Genomic DNA, 22,661 nt, shown 5'->3' on the forward strand with positions numbered 1-22,661 from the left:
AATGATTCCCCGGTTCACTAAGTTTAAACAACAGGTGTATATCATTTATTACACGTGGTTATAATGAACAGCTAGTACAATAACGCTTCAAACTTACATTGGATGGTTCGGAAATTTTTTTTGAGGTATCGCTCTGAAATTTATTACAGAGGGGTGGCTAGGTGCTAAACTTTTAGATTTAAAAGTATGAACGAATAAACTGACCTCGCTCACAAAATATAAAGAGATCCAGTTTTGGGAAATCTACGCGCCGTTTCGTGGGTGAGGCAGACGGTGCTCGTTGACTTGGAGGTGCCGCAGACAAATGGTTAGCACCTAGCATCGTTTTATTAGTCTGGCCAATGAGATCGAGGCACAAACCGATGACAACGCCGAAGACGAAATCTTGAAGCAAGAAGCTTGAAAATGATGAGCCGTGCTTTGTGATTCTTAAGACCCTCCCAAGTACCGTGGTCCCTTGGGACGAAATTTGGTTTCTCTTTGGGAATTTAGGCCCTTAAAAAGTCAGAAGAAAGCAAGATACAGCAAAACGTGACCTTCTTTGGCAAAGCTTGGGTATATTGGTCCTACACACGATTTGAAACCGCAGACGAACGGACGACAAGGGGACAAACACACGTGCCACAACTACTTCGAGTGATGCCGCACGATGTCCCAACATGCTGACCACAATGAAACCGAACAGAAGCACCGACAACGGTGGGAGAGATGAGACAGGAACTGACGAACACGAACCAAGGCATGCATCGTCATCGTCCGGCATCATCCGAAACGGTTGAAACGGTGTTGGCGCCTTTGTCCGTTTGTCTCCGGTTTAGAATCATTTGTAACCTTAACCGGCTCGCTTGTTTTCTATCATTCCCGAAGCAGCCCTGATTTGTTTTCGTCAGTTCCTTTGTCAGCTCTGCCGCCGAAGTGGTTGACACGTGTGGATTTGTCGTTTGTCGTCCGTTGGTCTACGCTTTAGAACGAGTGCAACGTTAATCAGCTTGCCTGTTTAATAGCGTTGTCTGCTATCTTGGACCTAAATTAAAAATAAGTGCTAGCATTTTGCTTTTATTGCTGGTAGTTTAGCTGTCATGTGGCATTTTTGAGCATAACTTTTTGAGCAAGTGCCATAATTAGGTTTCACTTCTTGAGTCTGGAACCTTGGCTTTTATGAGGCGATCCAGAGAAAACCCCTGGAACAAAACTCCTGGAAAGAAAAGTATTCTGACTTTAATTACTTCCTTGCAACTAAACCTTATTAGGCCTAAGTTAGGCCCCTAAGGTTGCTAAGCTTGTGCCAAGTTAGGGATTTCTCTGGTGAGCTCTCTAGTCTGTCACATTGAAGAAAAAAACACGGTGCCGACATCAACAAAGCATGTTCAACAGTTAGTTAATTTGTTGCTCGTTCGCTTTGTTTACCGATAATCATGTGGCATTGCGAGACCCTTAGCGCAACAGAAACGACCGGGACAATGTTGCCTCTATGTGCCAAGCTTCAGTGACCGCAGCAGCAACAACTTCTGTCGAGCAATGCCTAATGAACGGATCAGTTAATGACCACGAACAATTGGAGGTTCAAGCCTACTAACAGTTGGGTGTTCTCGATCTTAAAGGTTCTATGCCGTCTTTAATAATATCTAGGAGTGTCATATTCTATATACGGTTGTACTTTTTGAATAGGGTGTCAAAATGTAGGAGTAGTAACCAAATGCGTGGTATTGCTTAGATTGTTATTGAAAGCAACATAATCTGGAGACTTTTATATTAGCATGGCTACCATTAAGATAAGCAAGACTGAATTTCAAACTTACAGATTGCCGTTTTAGACCACCTAATATAGTCAGCACGAACATGACATCGACACTTTTAGACCGCAGCTATTTGGTGCCCGCGTCCGGCTTGAGCGGCGTCGGCGTCGGCATAACCGCACGCTGCATTATGAAACGTTTCCCATAATGACGTCACACGTGACGTCACATATGACGTCACGAGGATCAAGAGTAACGTCACTCGTGACGTCACCGTGCTAAATACAACGAAAAAAAATCCCCGCTTAATTCACGGAGGTAAGTTTCCCACTACACTTAGCAGAAAAATTTCCCGCTAAATTTAGCAGAAAAATTTCTCACTAAATTTAGCGGGAAAAAATTTCCCGCTAAATTTAGCGAAAAAAGAAAATCCCCGTTAAAATCACTGGAAAAAGTTTCCCGATAAATTTATCGAAACAAATTCCCCGCTAAATTTCAGGGGGAATTTCTTATGCTAAATTAGGGTGAAATTTAGCGAAAACTTTCTGCTAAATGGGAGGGGAGTAGGAGAGGAGGAGGGGAGGGTACGGATGAGGAGGAGTGGCCTACCCTCCTCTCCATACCTTTCTCTCCTCCTCCTCAAAAGGTGCGCTCCAATCCTGCGTTAGAGGGGACTGTAAAGGTCTTCCATTATTTTATCAGTTTGCTTAGACAGAGCCCAGAGACCTCGACTCTTACAGTCCAAGTTGTTGTACCAGACTGCGAAATTACGGGACACCAGTGTTCTTTTGATGTTGTAAGAACGTTGGATTTGTAAAAGTTAAGCAGTGAAAAGGGCGAGGACTTGCTCGTGTTTAGCTTTATTCGCTTAAGAATGTTCCCATTGTAACTTTTATAACCCAGCAAGTCGTCCGCTTCGCCGTTAAAAATCATTCCTTTATGATATTACTAAAATGTTCAATTAGTGACTTCTCTAAGCAAAGTCCACTACAACTTAATACTGCCCCGTCTCCCTCTTTTTTTTTCTGTCTAACGTTTTAAGATACAGGAATGCTAGCTTCCTAACGGCTCGGCTGGGAAGCACAAATAAAACCAAGTTGGCGGATTGTCCCAACGAAACAAATCAACAAGACTTCGCAGAACGGAGTAACGACATAGAGAGCAAAGCGGTAGGGGGTGCCCAGGTCATTTGCGTTGAAATTGCGCAGGTCTGCATCCCTCGCCAGGAAAACTGTAGCTTTTTTATGGTATGTCCTCACTATAATCTATGACTATTTTTCTTTACCAAAGCCACGCAGCATTGAATCTTGAACAAAGCTAATTGTATTTGCAGGAAGACATCGCAATGTTGAAATTGAAAACACCTGTAACCTTCACGGAACATATTCAACCAATCTGCCTTCCAGATAACTGCGTCGAACCATCTTTAAATGTTGCCACCTACATTGCCGGCTGGGGCCAAGTTGAAAGTAAATGGTCTTATTGCACCGCGTTAGTATAGGCAAATAACGCGGAACAAACAGCATAACCAACCGATGCCCGATACGTTTTTTTTTTTGTGCATATTTTAGAGAAATGCGTCAAAACTACCAGAGAAGCAAAAATTTTCAGCTTTAGCACAAAGGTACATAGCAAAATTCAGTGCTCGACATTTGACTGATTAAGAATCTTGCAAACAAATATCTGATGTGCACGTTTGAATTGCCTCGCACAGTATACATTTTATGATTACCAGGTATAAGGGATCGTGTTGAAGACTCAAGTTACTGACAGGCTCTGTAGGCTTAAAATTAGCGTATACAACGGTGCTCGTCTTAAAAAAAAAAAGTGACAATCCCATGTTGAGTCGAAATCTACCTACATCATTGACTTAAATGGGCCCGCTTCGGGTGTAAGCCGCTGTCAAGCGAGCACGCAGTATCCATGGGCCCAGTCCCCGAGCGCAACTTCGGGAACGCCAACAAAAGTTTAATAACAGTGAAATTAAATGCAAAGGTTCAAGCGAGCTAGACAAGAATGACGAAAATTATCTCTGGAGAAGGGGGACAAAGCGCAAACACAAATCTCCAGACACAGCTGGGTGACTGGTGCACGACTGAAAAAATCCGCCTGGTCCTGTTATCGAACCCGGGAACTCTCCATTACAAATGGAGCGCTCTACCAGCTGAGCTAACATGGAGTTAGACGTCACTAGAGCAAACGGGTTCTACTAGCTGCCACTAGTCTAACACCAACAAGTGTGAACAGCTTGCATTTTTAAGGTTATAATGAAATGCAATTAAATAGAAAGGTGCAAGCAAGCTGGAGAAGAATAACGAACATAATCCCTGGAGTATGGGACAAGGGGGACAAAGACAAGCACAAATCTCCAAACACAGCTGGTGGCAACTGATTAAGCCCGTCTGCTCTACTGTCGTTTAACTCCTGGTTAGCGCAGTTGGTAGAGCGCTCTCCTGAAAATGGAGAGGTCCGTGGTTCGATACCAGGACCAGGCGGATTTTTGCGGTCGCGCAACAGTCACCTAGTTGTGTTTGGAGACTTGTGTTGGTCCGTTGTCCCCTTGTTCCCCTTCTAGAGAAATTATTTTTGACATTCTTGTCCAGCTCGCTTGCAACTTTGCATTTTATTGCATTATCATTATAACCTTACAAATGCAAACCGTTCACCTTTGTTGGTGTTAAACTGGTGGCAGCTGATAAAACCAGTTTGCTCTACTGACGTCTAACTCCTAATTAGCTCAGTTGGTAGAGCGCTCCACTTGAAACGGAGAGGTGCCTGGTTCAATACCAGGACCAGGTGGATATTTTCGGTCGCGGACCAGTCACTTAGCTGTGTTTGGAGACTTGTGTTTGTCCTTTGGCCTCCATGTTCCCCTTTTCCAGCGGGTAATTATCCACACAGCCCTGTGACCTCAGGGCAGATAACATGAGCCTCGGTTGACTATTAGTTACAGCGGCTGATGACCAGAAAAGGCAATTTTCGGCAGGCGATGCCACCGAAGAGCTGAACACGAGTGACACGTCAGAATTCAGCAGGGTACTTGGATGTCAAGGCTCGGAAATGAGATCAATGTTTGTAATCGCTGACTATCAAAGTGTTGCTCGAAATCCGCTTAAGAGGGAGCTGCCTGTCCCATTAAAATTTATCACCCGGCCAGTTTGATTAATATCCTGTAGCACCAATGGGCAGCCCGTCGAGGACGTACTCTTCCTCTTTTGGAAAGCGCTGGGCAGGCAGTATCGCGATAAAAGCTAAAAGATAATGCCGAGTATCTTTATCCCTTTCTCAAGATACTTAAAAAATGAATTTGTGTTACCGTAGTGAAATACATATGCAATGTATAGCTTGGATTGCAATACTCCGCCATGCTTATGTATCTTTTTGCATGTGTAGGCAAAAATTAAATTCAGTATTTTTATCATAACCTGACAACCATCTTTTTGGGTCAGGGAAACTATAATTGTAACAAATTATCGCGCTAATTGTCGCGTTAATTGTGTGTACTATAATTTGTAATGTGAACCCCCGCATGACCCCTCCTACAAAGGGAGGCCCGATTGCCTGGTATATCACAAACAATCATTAGAATGAAAATAAACACATAAAAAACAAAGGTGATTGGAAGAACGTTCATCTTTAAAAACATCAGGATAAGCTCCTTCCACAAAACTTTCTTTGTTTGCTGCTTTGGCAGCACGGACGCTGGGAAGTAGGTGAGTGGAGAGTAAAACATCATCAGTCACGAACCTTGAGAACTTTAGGATGGTCTTTCTGCACTAAACCTATTCAGGTCTGGTGCAGACTGAATTGGTTGTCTAATGTCCCCGTCGTAAATAACTCAGAGGCACTTAAATCTAGAGTGTTAAACGCACTCTATGGAGGGAAAAAGTAGCAATGGCGCGTTTTCCTCCCTTCTACTGACGCACCCCCAAGCGGATTCAAGAAATATGTGATGAAGAAGGACTAAGTCCTCCCCTCTCAGGCTGTTGGGAGGATGTACCCTCCTCACGCATTTCTTTTCTATTTTTTTGAGAGAGGGAGGCATTTTGCATGCGCAATTTGTCAAGCATTATTTGTGTACCTACGTATCCCAACATTGGTAACGGATTATACCACCGAGCGCCAATTTGTAAATCAAACACAGACCTTCCATTACACCCTCCTCCTCCAAATCTATCAAGGACGACGAGCACTTCAGCCGCGTCGCCCATATTGCTTGATGCACCATTCCTACCTTTAATTTGGGAATATAATTGGGAACGACGCCGTCGTATAGTGTGAGGTTTTAAAATCGGGCTACGTACACTGGGCATGGCAGTGCCGGCGGTGTTGGGCCAGCTGGGCGTCGGCTTGTAGCACGGGAAAGGTTCAGGCAGCCCTAGTCCCGATGATACGACTACTTCCAATACTCAAGAGCTGAGCTGCCTGCCCGTGACAAGCGACACTGAGAAATTTGTGTAGTAGCGACTCTCGTGCCCATTATTTGTCTGTGCGCCTAATGTACAACGTTCTTACCGAGTGCGTCAACCGATGATCGCTCCGCGCACAGCCCACAACTCTCAGGCACTGTTGTCTGTTGTGAAAGTGGCTATACGAACGGCCGTCGATGTCTCCATCTGTCCAAGTGTCAACAGACGATCATCTGATGACCATCCTGGTTCGTATATTTTTGCATCACTAATATCGCTAAAATAGCGGTGTCTATCCTGGAAGTAAATGTGAACAAAGACGCGACCGGTAGCTCAGGTCTCCCCTTGCTTCACAGCAAGATGACATATGCTCCCTGGTCGCTATTCTATTTCATATTTCAATGTTTTAAGGAACCGTTCTTGCGACTGCGGTGCAATCGATCGACCCGAGGATAGTACATGTTGTGACGCTGATTTAGACTGTAACTCCGATATTGCTAACGCCAATGTCGCTACCGTCTGCGTGCAATGCCCCACTAGCCGCACTTCGGCCGCTCTCAGAAAGAAAGCTGAAGATCACTGAAATATTGCGGAAAGATGTGCATTTGTCTTTGAACAGTGGCCTGTGTTAGTGATCGGGGTCGAGTCACCTACGGCATGGTGCGCCGGCCTCGTCGGGGTTCCCGAGTCAGCGGAAGGCTATGGACTGCGCGTCGATTTAACCAAGCTGGACCTGATTGTCCCTGAAGAGCAGCATATAATGGCGACCGTCGACCTGTGTTCGGGCTGCAGGGAAGCTGTACCGTCTTCTCAAACAAGGCGCACTGCCTGGGTCTTACCAGGTACGCCTTTCCGAAAGCTGCCAGGAGTACATGACGTTTCATTACACCTTCTGGGGGATTCTATAATCTCTGCCTGCCCTTTGGAGTTACGTCGGCCCTAAAGGTGTCCCAGCGTCCAAAGTCACTGATTCTAGAGAAAATTAAAGGATGCTTCAACATATTAGACGTCATCCTGGTGTTTGGCAGAGACCGGTGTAAGCTCGACAGCAGGCTTTAAGTTGCCCTCAAGAGACTGCAGCAAGCGGGAGTTACGCTGAATGCCTCCAAGCGCCTTCTCAGGAAGTCGACCCTCAAGTTCCTCGGTGTGGTGTTGAGCACCAACGGCATAGAACCAGACCCCGACAAGGCCTCCCGCCATCACGGGTATGGTCATTCCGACAGATGTGCAAAGTGTGCGGCGTCTCCTTGGAATGCTGAAACACATCGGACATTTTTTAGCGAGCCTGCCCGCCTGCCACTGCGTCAATCAGGATCGTCCCGAACAAGGACACGGTCTGGACCTAGGGGACTGGTGAAGATCCAGTCCTCGACTTACTGAAGAATTGATGGTGACTTCCAGCTCCTGCGTGGCTCGATAAAACGAGAGTATCCTACAACCGTTTCTGCGGGCACTAGAGCGTTCGACCTGGTCGCTGTCCTCCTGCAGGAGCAACATCTGGTGAGCGACGAGCGGTTGCCTTTGCGCCGCGGTCACTGGCCACTGCCTAACAGTGGTACAGCCAAATCGAGACGGAAGCGCTGGGAGTCCCGTGGGCCGTCCAGAGGTTCAAAAAGATTCTGCGCGATCTGAGCCGCTCCTTATACAACCTGTTTTAGATTTCACGTTCTTTGTGTTGCATTCACCATTCACGAAGCGGCTTTCGTTAAGCAGTTCGTCGTCTTCTGCATCCCACAACGTGGTTGCCATAATTGCGTATCGCTGTTTCATGTACGCCGCTATTTTTTAACCTAGTAAGCGCGCAACGAGCCCTGTTGTCGAGTGTGCGACCGCTAAATCCATCAGATAATATTGACATCCCCTTGGCTCCACGCCGTTCGTGCGAAGGCTGTAATCGGGGAAGGAGTTTTACAGGTCCCGCCGATCAGTGACGTTACGCACATCCCTCACTGAAAAGCATCCATCGTGTGAATACTTCTTAAGACTAGGCATACTTTAATGATTGAGAAAGAAAGCAAATTTTTCTCGACACGCTTCACAATTAATTTTATGGAATTCGAACAGCGTACCATGCAATTAAAGCCCTAAAACAATTCTTTTACCTGCTCTATTCTGAGCTCCAGTTCAAAGTGCATGGCTTCATTACCATTTCTGAATAGTAACATATCGGGTCGGACGCTCAGTATACCTGGTAAAGTTTGTTATGCTGTAGATCATCGGTCGTTCGGTCGGCGGTACGGCGGTGGCTATATTATGGGTTCCCATTTTCATATAGAGCGTCGATGTGGGTGAGTGTCTGAGGCAGAACGGAGTAGAGGATGCCGTGGGATTTGCAGAGGTGAGACATGTTCTTTCATTGGGTTTCGGCACGAATAATATAGAATGCTGTTAGGGAGAGAAACCCGATTTAGCTGCTCAATAACGAACTTCCGCTTAGCTGTAGGTGAGCGTCTATTTGATACCGGTCATCCCTCCCAGGATTTATGCGTTGCGGAGAAAGGAGAAAGACTCGAGACGGTACACGCTCCGCACCAACGTTCATCGAATACTTTCTTTGGTGGCTTGAACGCCCTCTCGCGTTTCTGGTCCCTCGTAAGTCTTGCTTTACTTCTAAATTGAGAGCTTTATATCTAAATCAATCACTATACCGCACATAATACAGGGTGTTGAATGTCATTTTCCGCGAGCATTAACTAAAAGACAAAGGCATTGCGGGTGCCATGGCTCAAATGAGAAGAAGCAGCATACTGCATATGCAATAGTGCACAACCCGCTCCCTCTCCCCTCCCCCCCCCCCTTCCCCGCCCCCTCCCCCAACCTGGCTGTTTTTTCCCCAAAAGGCGGGTAAGCTCATTAGAATGCCTTTCGAAGGGGATGCATATGTCATTCAACAATTTTTTTTTCAATTATCAAAAGAGCGAATCGACAACAAATGTTGTTGTTTCATTTAAAGTTCTCACGCTATTCAAGAAAAAAAAAATACGCGAAGGAGTTTACTAGTATCGTCTGCAGCTGAATCCTTCATAAAAAGTGCTAAAAAGTAAGAAAAAAGTACAACCATATATATTGTTGCAAGTAGTCACAGCGTACAACCCTCAAGTATCGGGGGTGAAATTGGGATTTGCAAAACGAGCGTTTAAATATTTTTAAAATTCAATGTACTTTATAAAAGCAAAACAATTGAAGGGACATTTTGTATGCTGCTCTCGGGTTCTTTGTAACATGTTTAAATGCATTTCACCGTTGTTTGTTCGCTCTAGATGAGAGAGACTCACGAGATTGTATAAAATGACTACGGAGTATTGTTCACCTCTTGTAGAAAAAAAAAAGTTATTCCCCAAAAAGTGACTCTGATACGTTGCACTGTCACAGCATTTCTTTTCTTTTCTGCAATCTTACCAATTATAATCACTTCCAGTTGCATCCTAATGAACAGCCTTATAAAAACAAATTCACAGAGATGTATGAAATGCGCCGGAGTTCTACTGTGTGAAGTAACAAAGAATTTCCTAATTCTACTTAGAAATTGACATTATCGACTACACCGGATATGATGACAACGAGGAGGATGAAGAGGGTGAAAACGGAGAAGATGGGAGTTCACAAAATGAAGAAACAGAGGAGCCGACTTCGGAAGTGTGGATATCTGTGCAAACTGTGTCGGCATGGACACTGAGGGAAAGAAAGATTACCTTGATTAACAGTACTACTTGCCAAAAGCAACTTAACAGAAGTGTACCATACCATACCATGTGCTCCACTGGAGGAACATGTGCCGTAAGTAGAAATCACTATTTTATGTGTCCATCATCAAAATAAACAAACATCTGTTAGTAAAAAAAAAGGTGGTTAGCAAGGGGTTATATTGAACATGGTAGCAAACACTGAGTCGGTGGGGATGACGACATTGTGACGAGGCAATATAAGAGTTCGAAGTAATAAACCTGTAGTTGGGTTTGGGACATTGCCTGTCCTTCTTCTTTTGTCTTTCTCTTAGTTTTTGTTTTATCTCACCCCAGTCACCCGAGGTACGGGGTTTACCATGTCCGGCAAAGTTCTTAGTATTCATTAAGGAACCATAATAGTTCTAATGATAAGACCACCTTAGTGAAAAAAGTCACTTGTATAAGAAATTTCTTGTTTCCAATAAACACATGAATCATGCAAGATATATAAGGACATATAAGAACTATATAAGAACTATATAAGACATATAAGAACCATGTAAGAAACTTATGAGAAATGTCTCAGACGTTTTTTTATCTGGCGCTTGTATGTTCTTATATCTCTTATATAGTTTTTATATATTTCTTATATGTTCTTATATATCTTGTATGATTCATATGTGTTTATTGGGCACAGAAATTTCTCATGCAAATGAGAATTTTCAATAGGGCACTAATTTATATAAAAAAATTGTAATAAGGTTTAACTAGATTTCACTATATCCAAGAAAGATAAACATCCAGTTCACTTTATATGCTTAGACCCTTTAATTTACACATTTATTCACAATCAAGAACTAAATTCTAATAAGGTTTAACTAGTAATCACTATATAAAAAAAGTAAAACAACCATTTAAGCATATATTCTTAGAACCTTTCATTTATTCTCGCTTTCGTTCAGTACTTCAGGAATCGGTAGGGACGGCAACAAAATAAATAAATAAATAAATACATCAACATGAAAAAAGTCACACAGAAGAGAAGGACGGCAAAACAAGAACACACACTTGAAACGGGAACACCTTCCGATGGTATGGCAGGAGCCAGATGATGTTTCCGCCCATACAGAAAATTTCGCCATTAAAGATGGCGACCAGTCATGGGAGAATAGTCTAAACGAAACTTATGCTGACTAACAACTGACTGGTTTTATTTTTAAATAACCAAGAAAAACATATTTTTTGTGGTTGTTGAAAAATAAGACCACTCACTTGATGTCAGCCTTCCTGTTCCCCAGCGTCTCTAGTCTTCCCTGCATAGTCGCGCTGTATTCACGTGTCGTGAAGCGGTCAAGGGTCAAACTCGACAAAACTGAACGTTTTTTGTTTGTTTTTTTGTTTTAATTTTGACTAAAAGTTTGATAATTTTGTAGGCGGGGGAGAAATTAAAAAAAAAAAAAAAGGAAGGCTGGAGTGAGTTGTCGAAGGTTGCCATTTTACGGTGCCCTGTTAGCGGGCATCCAATGGCCTGTTTCTTAAAGGGATACTGAGATGAAAAAGGTAATATACCTCTTCGGCTCAAATGTGAGTTAAACGGTATAATAAGTTATGCTAATGACAATTGCTCGTTTGCATTTTGAAGGGATGGCTATATGTGTCGTTCCAAACAGCCGATTCCTGCGAGCACTCAAAGAGACGTAAAAAAAAAAATGGCTTGCTCTTTATGTTTATACAGCCTTGATGGAGATGCGCCTCAACGGGTAATCGTCTCTTAGCTGTAGATGAGAAATTTAGCCAGTGCGGTCAACCGCTAACCTGGGATTTTTAACGTGCATCACGCAGTAGTGATCACACGAACGCGTGCCGGTACGAAACTCATCCAGATCGAAACGGGCGGGGGCGGCGGGGATCGAACCCAGGAGGTTCCCAGCGCAAGCTTTCGCTCCACGCTCCGAGCTGAGACGCGTTAGCCCACTCGGCCACTTCCTCCCCTAGAGAAGTCATAGGCGAGCGCGATGTGTTTAAGTAGATACGGCGCCTCCAGCTCATTCGTGACGTCATATTTACCTTCAAGGCCAAGGCTACAGGGAGGCTGACGTGGTTGTGAGCTTCCTTATGTGGTGGCGGCAACACGTTACAGCCTGGCCTTTTGGAATGCCCGCTCCCCGCAAAAGGTAAATAGGCGCGGGAAAGAAGGGAAATCATCTTCTGCCAAGTTCGATTGGGCTCGCGCGAACGCAGTTTGCCGACGTACTTCCTTCGGAGATGCTCTGCTTTTATAGGCTGGCTAACGTAAAGGCATTCGGTTTATTCGTTATAAATAATGTGTTGGTATCTTTTCGATGAAAAATTTGTCGTCTCTGTGCCATGGCGAGAACATGGTTGACATTTGGACAGTAAAATAGGTTCTTCTCAAAAAAACAAATTAGTCGTTTTATGCTGGATATAGGCAAGAAATAAAATGTAAAAAAAAAATGGCCGATGGCGTATATCGGTCATGTTTCACGCGCTTAAGCACGAGGCATTTAACGTGTTCATGGGAATTGTGGTACTAAGCCAGAAGCGTGTCATTTGTAGTACGACAAAAATATCTCTAGGTTTGTCATATGTTTTAGTTAAAAGAAAAAAAGCTAGAGTCGGGACGAATGAAATTTGATGAATGATCAAGATATGCCATAAAAATAGTTCGAGTATGTCGAAATCTGGTTATTTTGGCAGCATCTTCTCTGCAAAATATAATGTTCGGGTTTAGGTTTTACGACTAAAACGAAGTAAACATAAAACTACGTCCATGGCGTCGGTGACTGCCTTCGTCGGACCAGACGGCACCAAAGGCCTTGTCAGTGCAATGGGCGTGGCGCGACAATACAGGTCAAACGTTCTGGATTTTTATTCGAGCTGAACGAACACCACTAGCAGCTCAGTAAATGAATTTAAATTAAGAAAAATATATTCATCGTAGTCTATTTACTTGTTGAGTAAAACGGAGTATTTTGATTAGGTACGTTTTTGGGGGGATTTCGGGTTATACTACCGTTGGTGCGAGTTAGTTGAGCGTATTGCACATGGTGCGATTCTTCATACAATGTTTGTTTTCGTGCGATGAAAATCCTATGGCCACGAAACACACCAATAAACCAGCACGCCGAGCCAATACACCAAAGCGCGGTTTACAAACAAGTCCACGTTTGCTGACACTGCAGGCGTGGAAACTGTGCATGCGCAGAAAGCAGCTTCGCGTGAGGAGAAGCTTCTGCGCATGCGCCGTGCCCACAGCAGTGCCAGCTCGACGGCGCGACGTCGGAGCCGCTGCGCTGGCATTTCGAGCGCAACCCTCGCTAAGTTGGTCAAATGCATCGTCGTTTGCCCTCGACCGTAGCAAGTTTGTTCATCTCAATTTTGACTGTAAGCTACAACAGAAAATTGTTTTAAGTTAAAATCCACCACTAAAATATATATCGCGCTGAGAAATGGATTGGTTAACCTTTCGTTCGGTCCATTCATATTTTGTTTGCCGTAAAATTTTAAACGGCATACGCAGTTTCGTTTTGAGCTTGGAAAACTTCAAAGGAAAGTAAAAATAGTGCACGCAGTAACGCGTTACAAGTAACTGCGTTACCGACAACGCGCTTTTTTTCAGTATCGTAGTAGCGTACTCGTTGCCTTTCTAAAACAGTCAAGGTTAACGTACTTATGTTACTTATTTTGAGTAGCGTGTATTGTAGTTAGGTTACTCGTTACGGCAGTTTCCCCGAGGCTTAGAAAAAAAACTTCAATTCTTTTCGTGTTTCTGGCCCCAAGTCATATGAATTCCTGCGCTTATCTCACATGCCTTCAAAATATTGCCTCTCTTTTCCCAACGCAAACAAGCACTCCCAATTAAAAAAACAAACAAAAACGATCTAAGGCTTACGCCCTTTGTCCCAGTGTCGAAAACGCTGTGTTCTATAAATTAAAAGTGGCGAAAATGTAGCGTGCGAATTTCATTGGATCGTTAACGGTAACAGTAACAAGTTATTTTTATTTTTACGTAACCTTGGATTGTAACGCGTTCATTTTATTTTGAGGTAACGTGAATCGCTATCCAGTTTAATTTATTTGCAAATAACCAGTAACGTATTTTTTACCTTTACGGACTGTGCCTAAACCACTGAGTAAATATGCCTGCTTTACTTCATGCGGTGCATTTTCTAATCTTTCACGCTGCTATGAGTTCATCTTTTTTAAAACATTTGATATAATTTTTTTATGGTAACCCAGAGTGGGAATAGAAGGTTAAAAAAATATGTAAAACATGTCATCTTTAAAAATGTTCATAGGTAAACAACAACGCAAGGAGACACGCAGTTTTTTGTTGTAACTTGTTCTGTTTTATGTGCGCAGCGTGCTTTTACACATGGGGCTTTACATTTCAGCATTGATGAAAATTGAGTTGTTTTGACGCTTCTTAGATTTTATGCCTGAAAGCAAACGCAACCGAGTAATTACATAATTATTCGATTTACCCCATTAAACATTTTTATCGATGCGCAGTAGCCTTGGTACAAAATCTGAGATTTCAACCGGTAGGCGCCCCTTTTCTGAGCTGATCGTAAGCGACCCAAAAGTCAAAAGTGGGCGTTTTTGCGTGCCAAACCAACGGCGGGCATCTGGAAAGCCCCAGCGGAGGACTGAGGATTAATTTAGACCACCTGGGGATCTTTTGACGTGCAACCGAACGTTCGGTTACACGGCGCCTCCTCCGCAATAAGCCGCCGTCAGATTATGGGCACCTCGGCCGGGATTTGAAGTCGCCACATGGGGATCCGTAGGCCGACGCTCTCGCCTCGGAGCCACCGAGGCGGCTTTGTAAGCGACCCTGGCGAATTGATGCTTACATTGAGCTCTCTAAAATAAAGAGGGGACACCCTGAATTTGAGGGCGATTTAAAGAATCTATTCTATTTTTGGTAGTGTCCCGGCAAGCTAACGCAAGAATACAGGACTTGAATATTTCTCATTTAATAGAAAACAACTGAAGCGGCTCGGACAGTGCCATTTAACAAAAACACGCACACATGCTGTGGGCGATTGTTTCTAAAAACAATGAATAGTATGCCAGCGATATATTATGTAATTTTGAAACCCTTAATTAAGAAAAAACAAAACAAAAAAGACGCACCCGTTTGAGCCATATAACATAATAGTTCATGATACAAACATACGACATATTAAATGCATTTTACTGAATAAAAGAGGCACAGGTATATTTGATATTTTGCCATGCGTCTACCATAGTTAGTTTGTTAGATGCCAATAAGCATTTTTTTTCATTCACCTTTTCTTACACTTTTGAAATAAGCAATATTTTATTTAAATAAATGGGGCGAACAGCGCCGAGACTATTTTGCGTGTTTTATGCGTTTAATACGTGTATAAGATAGCATAATATTAAAAAGACCTTTGATTAAACTTCTTAATGTTTCGCTTATTATTGATATGGGATTCTTAATTTTATATGGCACTGTGAGTGTCGCATTGGTGTATATTGAACTAAATGTTGGCAATAAAGAGGTTTTGCGATATTTTGTTGTCTTATTCTGCGCCTTTACACATGATTTTGGTCCTTGGATGAAATTGACTGAACTTTGCTGTCGCGGCAGAGGGAAAATATTTTAAGAACTTGGTTCGCTTCCTCATCATCTTATTTTTAACAGCATCTATGTCTCGCTCTGGTGCTTCACCCAAAAACAAACAAAAACGTGTACTCAAACTACTTTTTACAAAAAAACATAATTTTTCAATTTGTTTTGACAAATGGCTGATCGGAACTTTGAAAAGTAAACTTATCTCGAGTGCCTGATTCTTTTCTAGCGTTTTAAAAAAGGCTCTTAGTTGCAGATCAACATTTCTGACTACAGTAATATTTAATAAAAAAATAAAAAAATTGAGATCCGACAAAGAATATATGGATACTATAAATAACTCGATGTTTTATTCTAGCACAAAACCTTATTTAAAAAAAATAATTTTTGTTTTTACTTTTTGGTTAGTTTCTCTTTAGAAAAAACAAGTATAACTTGTTTTTTTTTATCTGGTTCTAGAGACTGACAGATATTTTTAGTTAGTTGCTCTTTGCTCAATATGTAGAACGTGGTAATGCTACTTACTTACCTTTGCTGATATCAGAATCCATTAAACGACGCTATGTTTTTTTTTGTTTTTGTATTTCGTTTATTGATTTTCACCTAAAGTGACGCACAACTCGCACCCTCTAGGCGACGGGTGCCCGCTGAAAAAATCTGCCCGGTCCGGGGTCCCGGACCAGGCGGATCTGTTTCATGGCCACTACAGTCGCAGGACGCAAGTAGCGCTCTTAAAGTCAGTTTACCATTTCGTACATCTTCCCCACATTTGGAAGTTCCCCTAAATCATTTTATCTTTTTTTTTTTTTTTCAGGGAGACAGCGGAGGGCCACTAATGTACGAAATTAATGGTACGTGGTTCCTCGCAGGTATTCATTCCACAGGAAGTCCTAATTGCTACGAGCCCCAGATGCCAGGAAGACATATCAAAGTGTCATACTACATTGCAAGATTGATTTTGGCTTTCATGGAGCGCAGCAATCACGATAATGGGAGAACAGATGATGTATGCGCCACGGAGGATTCTCGTATGCGATGCGTAACAGAATTTTATGCCTCTTACAACGTATCACTAGAATACAAGTCAGACATGGAATAAAATTAAATATATATATATATATTTGTTGAACCACTTATTTTACTGGCATATACAACACATTTGAGATTATTTAGTAGTACATATAAAGGGTTACTTGAGAATTTTTGGGGGTGAAATTAATGATGGCATAAAATTGGCTTGTGTGTGTGTTTATACAGCCTAGGACTTGGTCTGCCTCACAGGGGCGACGCGTCTCCCAGCTGTAGATGAGAAATTTAGCCAGTGCGGTACAGCCGCTAGCCTGGGGTCTTTAACGTGCATCACGCAGTAGTGATACACGACCGCACGCCGGTACGATGCTCATCCAGATCGAAACGGGCAGGGGTGGGGATTGAACCCAGGATCCCTGGGTTCTGCAGCGGGAGCTTTCGCTCCACGTGCTCCGAGCTGGTGTGCGCTAGACCACTCGGCCACCGATCCCCCATATGATGGCATAAAGCGGCAACATAATAAATGACAGAATGGCCGCGTACACGAGTTTTGTAATCCTGTCCTGCTTCCACATTCTATACGGAGCGAAAGTTCGTCTGATTTTGTGCAGGGGTTGTGGTGACACCAGAACGCCGGGCTCTGGTTGACCCTGATTAGTAAAATAGCCTACCCTCTATCCTTCAATCAGAGTCAATCAGAGCTCGGAGTTCTGACGTCACCACAAGCCCTGCAAAGGAAGCAGACGAACTTGCGCTCCGCATAGTCACTGACAGTTAAAGAAAGGCAGAGCGTAACGAGTCATCCTATTATCGCTCCGCAACCAATGGGGTTGCGGTATTAGCCGCAAGAAGTTCGAAGAACCAATCGCGAAGCAAGAAGCCTCGAAGTTTTGCCATACGCTGTGTTTGTTAAGCTTCCGGGGATAGTGCGAATACCCAAGCGGCTACTTTATCGTTGAGCAATGATTCATCCAATCACTGAGGTCTGTTGGATATGGTGCTTCTCGGGAAATGGCGAGGCTGAAATATTGAATTGGACGATAAATTGCAGTGTGCATGACTTTATGCTTTCTCACGTTTTGCGCAGCATTATATAACGGTCCAGCATTTCTAGATTCCCACGCTTACCTCCAGTGTAAACTTCAGATTTTCTTCTTAAACGGCATTGATTGTATGACAAGATTAGTGCCGGAAACTACACTCTAAGAAATGCCTGCGCGTCTACATTCCCGCAAAACACTCAAAGAGCCAATCACTGCGATCTACGAAATCAGCTCAGCGAATAATGAGGCGCAACATCAGTTTAGACCTAAAAATGAAGTCTGCGTTGTGGCGTTACGCGATGCAAGCACGACGCTTTGCATTGCGTAATGCCACAGCGCAGACTTCATTTTTAGGCCTAACGAATGTTCCGTCTCATCATTCGCTGAGCTGATTTCGTAGATCGCAGTGATTGGCTCTTTGAGTGTTTTGAGGGTAAGCAGACGCCCAAGTATTTCTTTGAGTTTAGGCGAACGGGCTGTTTAGAATGTGTGCTCGTTAGTGTTTCGTTTCTGCGCTGAGAATACTGAGCGCAACCTCGTCTGCTTTTAGTACTGGGGTTGCGATGATGTTGGAACGCCGAGCTCTTATTGGCTGGTTGAAAAAAAAAGTAGGTAGGCCTTGGGACATTTAGCATTGAGGTCTACCCACTACTGTAAAACCCTTTATTTTCGGGGCCGCTATTTTTCGCGAATCGGTCACAGATGACATAATCGCGACCACTAAATTTCGCGAATTCCAGACGCCTGCATTGAAAATCTTAAGGACCGAAATTTTCGCGCGCCCTTATAATTTCGCGAATTCTTCAATTCGTGAATTTCGCGAAAATTGAGGGCTCGCGAACATTAAGGGCTTTACAGTATCTTTCTAATCACAGCCAACTATAACTCTGCGTCGTTCTGACGTCACCGGAAGCCACCGCAAGAAGCAGACGACTTGGTCTACGCACAGGGTTGACGCGGAAACTTATTCGTTCCGCGCAAACACAAAAAAAGCTTGTTGGTGCAATAGATTTTGACATGCAGTGGCTTTCTCACAATGCACTTGGCAGCGTGTACAAGGTGCTAGAAAATTAACTATTACAAATTTTTGCGCGTACGTTAGGCTCCCAGTTTGGCATTAAGGCAAGAATAATCGCAGCCTACAATCTAGTAATTCACAAAATTATGATTAAACTTGTTTTAAATTACTGTAGTTAAGTTATGTGCGTATATTGAAAACATCAAGGCAGCCATATTCCGAGCTTCTTGCATTTTACAGAAGTTTCTAACTCATTGTTCAGAGATATCCGTCTTCAAATATGCTACTGAATTCTGTTAATTACTCACACAAAAACGTGAATAGCAATTCGAAAGCTCCTCTAAGGTTTGAATTCAAGGAAAATTAATAAAGGTTTTTGAACGGTGTATATACGATTAAAAATACAAATGTATTACTCGTATACAGAGAGTTAACGTAAATATACGCAAAGACCTGGTCAGGTTGTTGCCTATATTTCTTTTTTACCAACCTAGATATAAAAAAAAACTGTTGTCAGCCCTGCCTCGAACCTCATGTAAAATGTCAAGCGCAACTACCTTCATTATAATGGAGAGGATTTTGGCGGTTTTGTAATACACAATAAACAATAGGCAGCTAAAATATGCATTCGTCACTTTTAATGCTTAATTCTACTGAAGGCGGAATTACGTTAAAGTGTAGAGCGTCACTCGGCACACTTTGTAAATATTGCATACAAAAAGATGATATGAGATGATGACAATGAGACATTCAATGCTTTCTTCGCATTATAGTTTGTTGATTTTTCTTTTGTTTTCTCGCTTTTGTCAAGATACCTTTATAAAAAAATCTCGCGCATTTCTGCTTTACGTACGTTGGCCCAAGCTTTGAACAATATCAAGCGAGCGTCGACCGCCGGGCCGGCCAGCGCCGTGCCGCGGAGGGGTGCGGCGATAGGGGAGAGGTTAGGCGCGTGCGCACAAAGCTCTTTCTGGGGTTGTGTGCGGTCAACTGAATAGTCTAGCAGACGGCGCTCGCACCGGAAAGAGCTTTGTGCGTACGCGCCTAATCTCTCCCGTATCGCCGCACGTCTCCGCGGCACAAAGCTGGCCGGCCCGACGGTCGACGCTCGCTTGATAATATTAAAAACTTGGACCTCTGTACATGCTAGGGGGCTGGGGATCGGTTCCTTCGACAGATATTCTTCCTGAACCCGTTGAGTTCTTTGGACAGATATTCTTCCTGAACCCGCACCATATGTACTATATATGCTTTAATGTTGTAAAAGATGGGCTACAGAAGGATTCGAGAGAATAGCTGGTTGAAATCTTCACCGACATTCGCATCGGAAGACAGCCTGTACTAGAGACTGGAGACGAGGAATGGTTGTGCGTGTGCCGAAGAAAGGAGAAGATCGGCGTTACCACTGGAACTAGAGGCCCCTTACAGTCACCAGCATTGTGTACGGGGTTTTCGCATGCATCCCGAAAGAGCGCATGACAACGTGGGTGTAGAAAGAGGGTGTTTTCCCCGAGCTACAAGGAGGGTTTCGTCGTGGTCGGCGATTGGAAGACAACGTCTACACCCTAGCACAGTGCATTGAAGTGGCTCGAAAAGAGGAGACAAGACTGACATGCGCCTTCTTAGACGTCGCTAAGGCTTATGACAGTGTTCCACACGACAAGCTTTTATCATGGCTGCAGCAGCTCTATATACCGACACGTGGACCGACCGAGCTTATTAATCCCTTATACACAGGCAACGCGGTGACAACTGAGGTGGGAGAGGTCAAAGCAGAAGAGATTGTAGTGACACGTGGATTGCGTCAGGGGTGTCCACTCTCGCCGCTTTTCTACATGTTGTTTGTCGCGCGACAAGAGAAGCGTTTGATAGAAGCAGATTGGGTTTCTCGCTACTGCACCTGGAAAATGGAGACGCCGTGAACTGGACTCTACTGGGTCTAACCTTCGCGGACAACATTGTGCTGACTGTGGGCTGTGAAACGGAAATGCAACAACTTCTTGACATATGGGCTGATAAGGCTGCCGTGCTTGGTCTCAAATACAAATATTCAAGTCCACCGTGATTCAGTTCGCGGGCACTGAGAAAGAAAATCTCGATTGCCTCAGACTGGGTATTGACTTATTACCGGTACTGAACAAGTATAAGTACATATGTGTTGTGTTGCCCAACAAGGCAGACTCTCTGAAAGACTACTGCGCACACCTCCGTCAATCCACCACACGGGGAGCTAATCCTCCTTAAGTGCAGCCTATGGAGCTGTAATAGATTCATAGTGAGCCGCGAAATGTGGTAGGCGGTGTTTGTGCCAGTCTTGACATTCGCCAATTCAGTGTTGTGTGTGCCAGGTGACATGAAAACCTCCTTGGAGCGCAAACAACAAGAACTGGGACGCCAAGCGCTGGGCTGCCATGGCACGGTGGCGAATGACGGAGTGCAAGGGGACCTGGGCTGGCCGTTTTTCGAAACGATGTAGGCTACAAGCAAGGTTACCTACGACGGGCGGCTTCGACTCATGAACCGGTGCCGCTGGGCTAAGAGGCTCTTCATATGCGCACATATGACTTCTCTGCAGAGTTGGCGAAAACGCCTTCACCAGATGGAGAAAAAATTCGGCTTCTACACAAAACCGGTTTAGGCGACCACAAAAAAAAAGGGAGTTTGTGGTGCGCAAGTGAGTTCGTGAACAGGAGAATGTGCAATGGTGGAACGCTGCCCGGACAAAGAAAACACTCACAATGTATCCGGAAATAAAAGAGCAAATCACGGCAGGGACGCGGCTGTACGACAACAGCTTGGGCAGCCGCCTATTGTTCGAGGCTCGTGCGGGTGCTCTGCCCACACTGGTGTACAAACAGCGCTTCGACAATAATGTGCAGTTGACTGCGTGCCGAGTATGCGAGGTTGAGAGCCAGACAGCGGAGCACATCATACTCTATTGTGGCGGAATCCGACCATCTGCCACATCTCCCACCGAAGAGGCGAACCAACTGCACGGAGGTGTCCCGCCTCTAGCGACGGCGCTCGGCTTCTCGACAACAAGCGAAAGAGACAATAATAGTTAGGCCTTTTGGAAGACCATCGAGCAGACGAAAAGACGGCTGGAGGACTGGTGGCATGAAACACAGCAGAGGGGGCGCTGAATTCACTCCCAGGCTGGGGCTCGATTAATCGAGCTCATCCATTATAATGGGAGCAGCCGCAGTATCATCATCATCATCGAAGAAACGCAGATTCAGTTCGGTGCACGCTTCGGTGGTGTAGTCGCCGAAGTATTCACTGCGCCGAAGCTAGCTGCAAAGACAAAAACAAAGAGCCCTGTACCCCTTGCGGTTCCATTATCGGTTTGCCCCCTGCCCCTCAAAACAGTGTTGTCCTTTTTTTACCGTACGTTCAGCGGCATACATGAGCATATGTTACAAATAATATTTTATCTTATGGTGATACCTTTGGATGCACGTATTTGTACGCGTCTTCCCTTAAAGTGTGCTTCATCGTTGTTTCAACATTGTAAATATACATTGATCAACGTCGCACATTTTGGCACATGCAGCCTTTCAATGCTTGCGCAGGCGAATATAGCCTGTTCTATCTCTGAATTAAGAACCTTTTCTTTTTTTTTGTATTTCTTCGTGGGATAGGCCTGCGCACGTTTTTTTTTTTTTTTTTTGATGTTAACTCTTCCTACAAGTTAGAGCTAACACCGGCCTTGAGGCGATTGAATTCCTTATCAACTTGAAAGTTCGATGACTCTAAAACAACGATGCTACAGTTTCGAATAAACAAAAGACGAGTAAAGTCGCTCAAATGGGTGACCTCAGGGTGCGAGGTCAAGTTCCCACTGCACTGAGCCTTGTCTTGAAACCTAAAATACGAGAAATATGTCATATAGGTTGGAGGCATTCAGATACCAAATAACTTTTTTGCACATAAAACGGTGCGTATTTTATAATAAATATCCTTCACAGAGCTTCCTCAAATATTATTGACTCCAGCATTTGTATTTGGGATGCGGGGAAAACACCCGGCACTCAACCCGTCACTTTGAACCGCAGCTTACGCTTCGATTCGATAGAGCCGATCGAGCACCGCCATGGCGCTGCTTGTTTTTTTTTTTTTTTATCGTCATTGCGCTTTT

The 22,661-nt window shown here is 43.9% G+C and overlaps 1 protein-coding gene across 1 annotated transcript in view; it reads left to right on the plus strand.

The window, feature by feature from the left end:
- LOC121835676 (serine protease grass-like) overlaps positions 1-16,532 on the plus strand; it is a 60,177-nt gene extending 43,645 nt beyond the window's left edge. The window contains exons 3-6 of the mRNA XM_042290125.1: positions 2,779-2,983; positions 3,070-3,205; positions 9,669-9,922; positions 16,248-16,532. Coding sequence (XP_042146059.1) covers positions 2,779-2,983; positions 3,070-3,205; positions 9,669-9,922; positions 16,248-16,532 — 880 coding nt within the window. The remainder of the gene's footprint in view (positions 1-2,778; positions 2,984-3,069; positions 3,206-9,668; positions 9,923-16,247) is intronic.
- Positions 16,533-22,661: the final 6,129 nt, after the last annotated feature.

The sequence above is a fragment of the Ixodes scapularis genome, unplaced genomic scaffold, assembly GCF_016920785.2.
Source record: "Ixodes scapularis isolate PalLabHiFi unplaced genomic scaffold, ASM1692078v2 PGA_scaffold1__304_contigs__length_218370807, whole genome shotgun sequence".
Taxonomy (NCBI): domain Eukaryota; kingdom Metazoa; phylum Arthropoda; class Arachnida; order Ixodida; family Ixodidae; genus Ixodes; species Ixodes scapularis.